Genomic DNA, 12,382 nt, shown 5'->3' with positions numbered 1-12,382 from the left:
ACCTCCACTAGCTTTGTTCATAGTGATGCTTTCTAAGGCCCACTTGACTTCACATTCCAGGATGTCTGGCTCTAGGTGAGTGATCACACCATCGTGATTATCTGGGTCGTGAAGCTCTTTTTTGTACAGTTCTTCTGTGTATTCTTGCCACCTCTTCTTAATATCTTCTGCTTCTGTTAGGTCCATGCCATTTCTGTCCTTTATCGAGCCCATCTTTGCATGAAATGTTCCCTTGGTATCTCTAATTTTCTTGAAGAGAATAGCTTGCATAAATACGGCCCTGGGGTTAAACACTGCCACGTACCTGCTTCAGGGATGTTCCCATTTCTCTTCACACTCTTTTGTTGCCTGTGCTATAACCAGGGATGCTTATCAGTTATAGTGACCTAAATTGATTAACCTCTTGATACATTGTCATTGTAAATACAGACCTGAAGTGTTTGGGTTATTTGCAGCCTTGCTCAGGAAATAAGAGTGAAAGGGGAGTTTCTAAAAACAGCAACAGGGACTATGGCAATATGATTTTACAGTTTTTTTTTTTAAACCTGAGTAATCTGTAAAAGCAGTCAAGATTTCTTTGATTACTTAATGGATAAAAGAGCTACCATTTTGACTCTTCAGTGGTAGGAAAAGAAGAGAAGAGAAGAACCTGTCTTCTTGGATCTCCCTTATTCTTCAGATAAAATTTATAAAGTACTTTTATTTATTTATTTATTTATTTTTTTTTTATAAAGTACTTTTAGACAATAGAAAACTTTGGAGGCTAGGAACTTATTGGGTAATGTGCCTGTGTGAACCTCCTCAGAAAGCACTTTTACCTACTAAGACCATGTCCTCTCATTGCCCTCCTGGCTGCCTCAATCGTCTGAGCATTTTGATAATACATGTCTCCCTCCATGAGGCCTTTTATTTTCACTTAAGAGTACTATCAGAGCCATTAGTTCCGTGCCTTAAGTTGTGTATTTGTGTAGGTATTTATTAAGCATCAAAGTTACATTACATATGTTACATACCTATGTGTGTCTCTCTGGGTATGAGAATGATAGTATCAGTGATATACAGCAAGGGTTATTGGACAGTAATCTGTTGGCACATAACGTGAACTTTTTTATTATTTATTTATTTTTGGCTGCACTGGGTCTTGGTTTCTGTGAGTGGGCTTTGTCTAGTTGCAGGGACGGGGGCTGGGCCGGTTTTCTGGTGTGCAGGCTTCTCTTGTTGTGAACCATGGGCTCTAGGGCTTCAGTTGCAGTGCACTGGGTTTAGTTGTTCCTCAGCATGTGGAATCTTCCCAGACCAGGGATCAAACCCCTGTCCTTTGCGTTGGCAGGCAGATTCTTAACCACTTAGCCACCAGAGAAGTTCTAAAGTGAACTTTAAGTCACTCTTCACCATCATGCAGGTTCTCTCCTCCTGGTGCCCTTGAAATTTGTTCCCAGGGGAGAGCCCAGACATGAGGTATTTGTACCGTCTCTTGCCTCACCCAGCACTCATTGCATATACTCACTCCCCTGGGATTTCACTTGCTGGAGGCTTTGTGAACATGGAAATGGCCCGCCCTTCTAGATAGCTTAGTGGCCCCCAGAGTATTGTCCTATAATGTTGAATTAAATAGTATCGGTACTGTAACATTCATGAAAAGTAACTTGGCCTATATACCCAGGGCTTAAAATACATCAAACATATGGATTCATGGAGACATAGGACATTTTTGGCTTTCCTTTATAAGTTCTCATTTAGTCATTTCTGGTTTTAATTTTTGTTTTTAATATATAATTTTTGTTTGTTTTTCTGATATCTCTATTGAAATTCCCTTAAAGTAGGAAGACAGAGAATAAAGGGAAAAGGTATTAACAATTAGAAAGGCTGAGAAAGAAGTCATTACATATTTTGAAGGTTAACCTATAGTTTTCTCTTTTAAAAATCTTTTTCTTCTTCCAATCCTAATTGTGTTTGAAAGCTATTTGCAAATTTGAAGTTAGAAGTTCAAGAATGTAGAATTTATTAATGGTAATTTTTTTTAATATGTTAGTATCTTTGTGATTGTTAAGAAAAATCCCATAGAAGTAGTAGTATTGATTCAGTCAGTTCAGTCACTCAGTCGTGTCCAACTCTTTGCGACCTCATGAACCACAGCATGCCAGGCCTCCCTGTCCATCAACAACTCCTGAAGTCCACCCAAACCCATGTCCACAGAGTTGGTGATGCCATCCAACCATCTCATCCTCGGTTGTCCCCTTCTCCTCCTGCCCTCAATCCTTCCCAGCATCAGGGACTTTTCAAATGAGTCAGCTCTTTGCATCAGGTAGCCAAAGTATTAGAGTTTGTGCTTCAACATCAGTCCTTCCAGTGAACACCCAGGACTGATCTCCTTTAGGATGGACTGGTTGGATCTCCTTGCAGTCCAAGGGACTCTCAAGAGTCTTCTCCAACACCACAGTTCAAAAGCATCAATTCTTCGGTGCTCAGCCTTCTTTATAGTCCAACTCTCATATCCATACATGACCACTGGGAAGACCATAGCCTTGACTAGACGGACCTTTGTGGGCAAAGTAATATCTCTGCTTTTTAATATGCTGTCTAGGTTGATCATAGCTTTCCTTCCAAGGAGTGTCTTTTAATTTCATGGCTGCAATCACCATCTGCAGTGATTTTGGAGCCCAGAAAAATAAAGTCAGCCACTGTTTCCCCATCTGTTTGCCATGAAATAATGGGACCGGATGCCATGATCTTCATTTTCTGAATGTTGAGCTTTAAGCCAACTTTTTCACTCTCCTCTTTCACTTTCATCAAGAGGGTCCTTAGTTCTTCTTCACTTTCTGCCATAAGGGTAGTGTTATCTGCATTCAGTCAAGCATAGTTTAATAGAAAACATGTGTTTGACTCTTGGTTCCATAATTATACTTTAGAAAAAAAGTGAAATTTGAACTTGTTGAACCCACACATGGTCATTTTTAGTAAGCTCATTTGGGTTATTTAAATTTTTCAGAGCAGAGAAATGACTCCAAGGTCCATTTTCTTCACAAGTTAATTCTAGAGAATAGGCTACATGGAGGAGAATATGGCTTACTTTTTAATTTGGTTTTGACCCCCTATGTATAACTGCCACAGAGTATGAGAATTCCCACAATGTTTTAGATCTTTTCCAGTAGAACAGTTGCTTTTTCTTACAAGAAGTACAGTGATAATATGATCATCCACTTAACAAGACCTAGGGATAGAATATGTTTTTCAGAAAAAGTAAATAGATGTAAATGGTTGGTTTGATGCCATTTTAGGTGATTAAAGTTTCTGTTTTCCTTCTTGGGAATAGGTCATCGCAAATGACAGAAGTCCTTTGGTGGGTAAAATCCACTGGGAGAAAATGGTGAAAAAGGTGTCGAGATTTGGAATACGTACAGGCACATTTAACTGCTCCAGTGACCCCAGGTAAGTTGATGGCAATTCTTAGAATTTGAGTTCTGACCAGAAGTTTTCAATGTAATAAAGACAGTGGTATTAGAAGCCTGTTTAAACTGAAAATTAATTAGCATGCTTAGCACAGTGTTAGTTACACGGGTGCTTGATTAGTAGTTTTTGGTAACCGGCAGTTTCTTTCTTTCAGATCTCTTTTTATCTGGTTCTTCAGTGCTGTTTCTAACAGGGTGACTCTTTAGAGTATGTCTTTGGTCTTTTTTGTTTCAATTTTATTTCCCAAAGAGACTTCAGTACATTTATGGTTTTAGGTGACACCTTTGTGCCGATCTAAATCTTCCTTAATTCGAACTCCTAGTTTGCATTTTGACAGTCGTTTCCATCTGCCTACAAGTAACCCAGATGGAATATATTCCCTAAATCTAGTGTTCAAATTCATATTGATCTTTTTCTTTAGTAAATCGTGTCCTTTCTGCCTTTTTCTGTCCTTTAATATTTCTTTTTTTCATTTTCTCAGACAAGAATCTTTGCAAGCGCTTTTGTTTCTTTTTGTCATCATCTCCAGTATTTAGTCGTCACATTATTTTACTATCCCATTGTTCTTCAAAATGCGTTTTATTTGAATTTCTAGTGCCTCCAAGTTACAACTTGAATTAATTTGTTTATTTAATTATCCATTCAATAAATATTTAATGAAGGATTAGCATGTACAGCATGTTCTGTTTAGTGCTGAGGACAGGGCGTAGCATATGTACATAGAAACCCCCATGTTAGGTAGCTTCTAATGTAGGTAGACATGCCTGACATATATTGTCCCTTTTATGTGGTCATAGTGGGAGACCCATTGGCTGAAGAAAACCTACCTCCACTACTGCTTCACCTCAGATTCTCCCACCCTTCTCCTTCAGGCGCATGTTTGCTTTGATTTTCCTCACTGTCCTTGTTCTGCTCACTTGTAACATAGGCTGAGACCTGTGGGAGGAGGACCCCTTAAAAGTTGAGGATAAGAAGGGACGTTGTTGTGTCTCCTCACTCACATGTAATCTCATTTACCCACAAAGCTCCCCTTTTCACCTTTACCACAGAATCTTGATTGTGTTGTGATGCCTTTGGTGTAAATGTCCATGATAGCCTGAGTGTTCATGTTCTTATGAAAAGGAAATCATTCTTATTTCTATCTTTTGTTTACCAAAGACAATTGCACTTGGTCTTATTCCATCATTCCCAAATAGAGTATAGGTGAAAGATCTCCCCGCAACCCCACTGGTGATTGCAATACCAGAATGAATGATAGTTCTAATATATTGATTTTTTTTGAGATAATGCCAAAAATCAGTACTTAACATAGCTAACTTATTGAAAAGTATTCAGAATTTATTTTTTTAAAAATCAATAAACTAAATAATACATTTAAATACTATAACTTTTAAGTACATTAGAAAATATCAAGTAAAAATAAATATACAAAAATATAAAGTTTAAACACATTTCAGTCTAATATAAATTCTTAGATAACATTAATAGAAAACTCAAAATGAAACTAAGCAGAGTATAAAGTGAAAATAATCTATTAAGCATGAAAACCTGAAGGAAATAGTATATTGACTTTTAATATAATCTTGTAAAGGAAAATGCGTCAGAAGTGTCATGCTGCTGCTGCTGCTGCTGCTAAGTCGCTTCAGTTGTGTCTGACTCCATGCAACCCCATAGACGGCAGGCCACCAGGCTCCTCCGTCCCTGGGATTCTCCAGGCAGTAACTGGAGTGGGTTTCCATTTCCTTCTCCAATGCCTGAAAGTGAAGTCGCTCAGTCATGTCTGACTCCTAGCGACCGCATGGACCGTAGCCTACCAGGTTCCTCCGTCCCTGGGATTCTCCAGGCAAGAATACTGAAGTGGGTTGCCATATCCTTCTCCACAGAAGTGTCATAATTGAGTCCAAATTTAGTACAAATTTTTCTAGCTTTTCTTTTGAAAAGCCCTATTTGATTTTATACCAGCTAAGGAATGGTAAAGAGAAACATATAAGCTACCTTTAAGTTTCCTCTGAATCCCTCATCTTGATCTTCAGATAATCCCCCCTCTTACTTATGATGGAGGGCTACAGTCCATAGGGTTGCAAAGAGTCAGACATGACTGACTATCTGTCCATGGGATTCTCCAGGCCAGAGCGCTGGAGTGGGTAGCCGTGCCCTCCTCCTGGGGATCTTCCTGACCGAACCCTCGGTCTTGTGGCTCCTGCATTGCAGGCAGATTCTTTACCGCTGAGCCACCGAGGAAGCCCATTTATGATGGAAAAGACCCTTTTTGAGCAACTCTTTCTTTTTTGCTGACTGCAGCTATCATTTTTTGTTATTAAAGAGACATTTTTACATCATTTTCTCTAGTCTTGTCACAAAGATAAAGATCTTGATGCAGAGTTATTTATATCTATTTCAATATTGTCATGTTCATTTCCATTTATTTGGAAACTCTGTTCTTGCCATAGATGGTATGCTTAGTCAGGGTCATTTTTTTCTTTCTTTTTTTTTTTGAGGATTATAGAGATACAGAAGAGCAAAATAGGGAGATAATAGAAAAGTGTTCAGAATGTCAGTGCAAGGTGTAACTGGGCAGGGAATAGTGTTATTCAGCAAGCATTTTAATATGTTGAATAGTTTCATCATCCTGATCTTAGATTTTTAAAATCAGCAAAACTGGTGAGTATCCCCTACTGCCTGTGTTGCTTTCTTTGACTATAGTTCTTTTTCTCAGGCGGCCTCAGGCACAGCCTCCTCTGACATGCTGGGCCCACTGTAGAGTGGTACTTTCCTGACCTGATTGGCTCCCCTTAAGAACATTCAGAACCACCACTCTGTGCAGCATCTGACTCTGTCCATGCCAGCAGTTTTCATTTCTTTCCCACACAGCCATCTTACCTGGCCTCAATTCCTCTCATTCCCCAACCTAGTGGTCTGTCTCAGGGAGCTTTTCCCTGCCAGGTCTATTCTTTACTCTTTTATTCCCCCATCTTTGGAGAAAGTAGAAAGTGAGGTGGGACATTTATCTTTAAGAGGTTGGAGAGGCAGGGCAGGGATAGTAGAGAGTGGATGGAGGGCCCTGGAATTACAGGAGTTGAGTGATAAATGGGCCAGGAGGGCTTATGATGAAACAGTCATGGGTGGGGACCCATGGAATAAGCAGGGAAGGGAAAGGAAGGAGGAGACTGGTGAGTGGGACAGGAAGGCCAGGGAAGACAGTGACCTTGTCTGAAGAAACAACAGCTTATAAACAATACCAAAGGTTCTTTTTATTTTTTTTCAGTGTTCCTTTTTTAAATATAATGTGCCATACCAGAATGGCACACTAAATACTAAAACTTAGTAGCTATTTTTTTTTATCCTTTTTAGTCTTCAAATTGTCTAAGAGATCTCAAAAAGTTTAAGAATGGGAGGATATTTTTATGATGTTGTCGCCTTAAAAAGTTGTTTTGAATTAGCAGTAAGAAGTTTTTATATGGATATATGGCAATATAACATTAAAAAATAATATGAATATTAGTCTTATTTTCTGTTTAACAGTTGGGTTTTAAGATTGATATGATATACTTTGTGTGTTGGATTTCAAGTCTAGAAAACATGATTTAATCTGAAAGATACGTGATGACAAACAAAATCTTATTGTCCTAGGTACTCTTAAATTCTTCTGCAGTGATAAACCTTAAAACTATCAATGTCACTTGTCTCTGAGCTGAAAAGAAAGTACATAGTGCATTTGTTTTCTTCCATGAAGAAGTAAATGAACTAAGACTTTGCCTGTTTTATAGGGTAAAATTTTCTGTCAGAAAGACTGTAATTTAACTTATGACACAAATCAGAAAAGCCAAATATTCTCTAAGGTGGTTATAGAAAGATGAAAAGAATGACCAAGAGTAGAAATGTGTCATCTCAAGTATCCCATACAATTAAAAACGTAAAACAAGTTAGATAATTAAGATGTAAATAAGACAACTATCTATATGGAGTTCACTTGTGGTTTTGGTGGGGGTGGAGGAAAAACTAGCATTCATGTCAGTGAATTATTATTTTTCATTGAACAAAGACACAGAGTAGAAGGTATTTTATTCTGTAGGAGTATATAATTTTCAAGCCATTTCAATTAAAGCTGTATTGATATTAATGGTATCTGTGTTATTAAGGAAGTAAATCTAAACAAGGCGAGTTATGGTCTCTAATCCTGAGTCACCCAGATAGTTTCCCAGAGTCATTACTAATCTTGTCTTTGTGACATAACATGTTGTCTTCACTTACCTTAAATTGTATCATGAAATCCTGAGGTAAAATTGATATTGTCATTATAAAACCATGTGCCATGTATATCAAGACTTCTTTCTCTCTTAATCTGATCATATAAATGTGTAATATGCTTATGTAATTTAGTTAAATGTAGGCAGTGGCAACCGACTCCAGTACTCTTGCCTGGAAAATCCCATGGCCGGAGGAGCCTGGTAGGCTGCAGTCCATAGGGTCGCTAAGAGTCAGACACAACTGAGCGACTTCACTTTCACTTTTCACTTTGATGCATTGGAGAAGGAAATGGCATCCCACTCCAGTGTTCTGCCTGGAGAATCCCAGGGACGGGGGGAGCCTGGTGGGCTGCCGTCTATGGGGTTGCACAGAGTCGGACATGACTGAAGCAACTTAGCAGTAGCAGCAGCAGCAATCTATGCTTATTACTAAGTAAAGCATAATATTTATGATTTTCACCTTAGTATTCTGAATAGCACAATAAAAAAGTAAATACTTTTTACCATTCATTTACAAATCTGTAGTGAACAAAATGTATCCACCTAGTAGATTTTGTTTTTTCCAACTTTACTGAGGTAAATTCATATGTCATAAAACTCCACATGGTAGGTTTTTAGGAAAGACTGTTTTGAAAAAAGAAGGAAACTGTTTCCTTATTATTAAATTATTAAAACTGATTATCTCTCCACTGTAATACAGCAGCTGTTTTCATTTTCTGGTATCTCCTTTCATTCATCTTTTAGTTTTTTTTTTTTTTTTTTTAGAAAGAGAGGTTTGTCACAAATATTATAGCAAGACCATGTCCATTTCCAAGAGGATTAGAGTCCTGACCCCATTGGATAAAGCTAAACAAATGATTTAATTTTAAATTCTTCTATATTTACTGTCACAAAATGGGAGTCATCCTTGGACTGAATCTCCTTTTTTTCCAGCAATTTTATATTTATAGAAGAGTGATAAAGATAGTATAGAGTTGCCATATATAATCTTTCACCAAGTTTAGTTAGTATTTACATAACCATGGTATAATGGTCTAAAGAAATTAACACTGGTACAATACCATTAACTACATTACAGATTTTATTCCAGTTTCACCAGTTTTCCAATAATATCCTTTTTTCCTGAATCTCTTCTTAATCTGAAAACTTACTATCTTTGTTTCCTCTGTGTTAAATACTCCTCTTCATGGTCTCCATTAAAGAGATGAGCAAGTATAAAAAACATAGGACTTGCTCTTTACTTGTTGAGCTTTTGTGCAGATTTCTCTGTGATAGTGTTTGTGTGCATCAGGCATGTGGTGGGTGCTTGGGTTAATAAATGTGTGCAGCGTGGCTCCTACCCTCAGAAACTTGCATTCAAGTCAGGGACTCAGCATACAAGATAATCCATTTCCTTCTCTCTTCTTTGCCCACTTGAATCTAACCATTCTTCAAGACCTAGTTCAGTTCCCAAACCTTTGATGAAATCTTCACCAACTCAAACTCCCAATAAAAGTCCCTTTTTTTGAACTTCATTTACATTATTTAGTGGTAGGATATATACAGTTTTATTCTTTTGTCTCCTTAATAGGATTTAAAATTCTTTGTGAACAGGAATCATTTTCCTATTATATTTTGGATCCTACCAACACATAATGTATTGTTGTTGGTTAGTCTCTAAGTCATATCTGACTCTTTGCGGCTCCACGGACTGCCGCACCCCAGGCTTCGCTGTCCTTCACTCTCTCCTGCAGTTTGCTCAAACTCATATCCATTGATTCGGTGATGCCATCCAGCCATCCCATTCTCTGTTGCACCCTTCTCCTTCTCCCCTCAATCTTTCCCAACATTAGGGTCTTTTCCAATGAGTCAGCTCCTCACATCAGGTGGCCAAAGTATTGGGGCTTCAGCTTCAGCATCAGTCTTTCCAATGAAAATTCAGGGTTGATTTCCTTTAGGATTGACTGGTTTGATCTCCTTGTCCAAGTGACTCTCAAGAGTCTGCTCCAACAATGCATTAGGTGCTGGATGTATGTGTCAGTTCCCTTGACTCTAAGGCTTTTTAAGCTCTAAGGTTTTTGTTTGAAAAAAAAAAAAAGAGAAAGGGAGAAACAGATAAAAACAAAAAGATGATAAAAAGCTTTGCTTTTCCTCTTATACAGCTGGTACTACTTTTGATTGTTTACGGGTTATTTGTTTTGGGGGAGAGGGTATCTTTCAAGGGCTATGGAAATTATCAGGGAAAGACAAACTGTACAACAGGGAAGATAAGCAAGCTAGCTCATCTAGCAGCCTTGCTGTGTACTTACAGTTCCCTCTCTTACAGATACTGCAGGAGAAGAGGCTGGGTTCGATCCACACTCATTATGTCTGTTCCACAAACGAGTACTTCCAAAGGGAAAGTCATGCTTAAAGAGTACAGTGGGCGCAAGATAGAAGTAGAGCACATTTTTAAGTGGATAACTGCTCACGCAGCTTCTCGGATCAAAACCATTTATAATGCTGAACGCTTGAAAGAAGAATGGAATAAAAGTGATCAATATTGGGTAAAAATATACCTATTTGCAAACCTGGACCAACCGCCAGCTTTCTTCTCTGCACTAAGCATAAAGTTTACTGGAAGAGTTGAGTTTATTTTTGTAAACGTGGAAAAGTGGGACAACAAGAGTTATATGACAGATATCGGTGTCTATAACATGCCGTCATACATACTTAGAACTCCTGAAGGAATTTACAGATACGGAAACCACACAGGCGAGTATATATCTCTTCAGGCCATGGATTCATTTTTGCGCTCCTTACAACCTGAAGTAAATGATTTGTTCGTTTTGAGCTTGGTTCTTGTTAACCTTATGGCTTGGATGGACTTATTTATCACACAAGGAGCTACTATCAAGCGATTTGTGGTTCTCATAAGCACTTTAGGGACGTATAATTCTCTTTTAATTATCTCCTGGCTACCTGTGTTGGGCTTTTTACAGCTCCCTTACTTAGATAGCTTTTATGAATATAGCTTAAAATTGTTGAGATATTCCAATACCACCACACTGGCTTCATGGGTAAGGGCAGACTGGATGTTTTATTCCTCACACCCAGCCTTGTTTCTTAGTACATACCTTGGACATGGTTTACTAATCGATTACTTTGAGAAGAAGAGACGGCGCAACATCAACAATGATGAAGTCAATGCCAATAACTTAGAATGGTTATCAAGTCTATGGGACTGGTACACCAGCTACCTCTTCCACCCGATTGCTTCTTTCCAGAACTTTCCTGTAGAATCTGATTGGGACGAAGACCCTGACTTGTTCTTGGAGCGATTAGCTTTCCCTGATCTTTGGCTTCACCCCCTGATACCGACTGATTATATAAAAAACTTACCAATGTGGCGATTTAAATGTCTTGGAGTCCAGTCTGAAGAGGAAATGTCGGAGGGTTCTCAAGATATTGAGAATGACTCAGACAGTGAGAGCACAGACACTTTGAGCAGTGAGAAGGAAGTATTTGAAGATAAACTGAGCATCATTCACAGTTCTCCAGGAAGAGCAAGTCACTGTGATGCTGAGGCTTGTTCCTGTGCCAATAAATATTGTCAGACCAGCCCTTATGAAAGGAAGGGGCGGTCCTATGGATCATATAGCGCTAATGAAGATATGGAACCTGATTGGTTAACTTGGCCTGCTGATATGCTGCACTGTACTGAATGTGTTGTATGCCTAGAGAATTTTGAAAATGGATGTTTGCTAATGGGGTTGCCTTGTGGTCATGTGTTCCATCAGAATTGCATTGTGATGTGGTTAGCTGGGGGCCGACACTGTTGCCCTGTCTGCCGGTGGCCTTCTTATAAAAAAAAGCAGCCATATGCACAACACCAGCCCTTGTCAAATGACTTCCCATCTTAACCATGTGCAATTTGTCCTTTATAAGCTTTGCGTATCTTACAGCCTGCCTTTTTAATGTTAGTCACAATGTTTTTGTGGTTTGACGTTTAGTTTAATGTTAGTGCAGTGACAGGAAATACACATTATGCTAATGTTGATGACAATTATTTGGTTGCCTTGTGTGTCAATTTGAATGCATACTTAATTGTAAAAATTTTTATTTACGACATTGGAAATTCAGAAGTTAATGTTCTTTTGTAAGCACAAAGAAAGTATGATAGAAATTTATCCTCGCAAGACTTTACAAGGTAGGATCAAATTCTAATGGAATTGAGGCAGTTTCTTATCCTAAATGTTTCCTTCCTTTTTACAATTTCTGTCCAGTACCTCTTGGTTAAATAATGTATGCTCTGAGACATGAAATTAAAACAGACCTATGAAATAAATTATTTTAAAACCAGAAGATTACAGCTTTTCTAATGTTAAATTGTTTTTGATAAGGTGGCTGGGTGTTCTAAGTGTTTTGCTTGTTTGCTAATTTCACAGTTGAGTCACATATGGTTCTTGGATTAATGTGGCGGAGGTGGGTGGTGGAGGAGACAGATTATGTTGCTGACACTGGCCAGAGGTGGTATTAGTCCTCCTTGGTTAGCTTTGATGGGAAGAAATTTCATGGTGGGTGTTTTTAAAAGTATTAAATCATTTATGAGTATATTCAAGTAAACAAAATCAGCTATAGCATACTAGCCACACATAGATTACTTGATATATTTTTCCTGACTTTTTATTTTGAAAAATTTTTTTAACTATAGAGAAATTGGAAAT

General features: G+C 38.2%; 1 protein-coding gene across 1 annotated transcript in view; it reads left to right on the top strand.

The window, feature by feature from the left end:
• Window positions 1-12,025, top strand: part of RNF103 (ring finger protein 103) — a 23,547-nt gene extending 11,522 nt beyond the window's left edge. The window contains exons 3-4 of the mRNA XM_010862229.1: window positions 3,314-3,429; window positions 10,003-12,025. Coding sequence (XP_010860531.1) covers window positions 3,314-3,429; window positions 10,003-11,578 — 1,692 coding nt within the window. The 3' untranslated portion in view covers window positions 11,579-12,025. The remainder of the gene's footprint in view (window positions 1-3,313; window positions 3,430-10,002) is intronic.
• Window positions 12,026-12,382: the final 357 nt, after the last annotated feature.

The sequence above is a fragment of the Bison bison genome, unplaced genomic scaffold, assembly GCF_000754665.1.
Source record: "Bison bison bison isolate TAMUID 2011002044 unplaced genomic scaffold, Bison_UMD1.0 scf7180017864480, whole genome shotgun sequence".
Taxonomy (NCBI): domain Eukaryota; kingdom Metazoa; phylum Chordata; class Mammalia; order Artiodactyla; family Bovidae; genus Bison; species Bison bison.
Note: the sequence above shows the minus strand (reverse complement) of the source record. Positions and strands in the feature narration are given on the sequence as shown.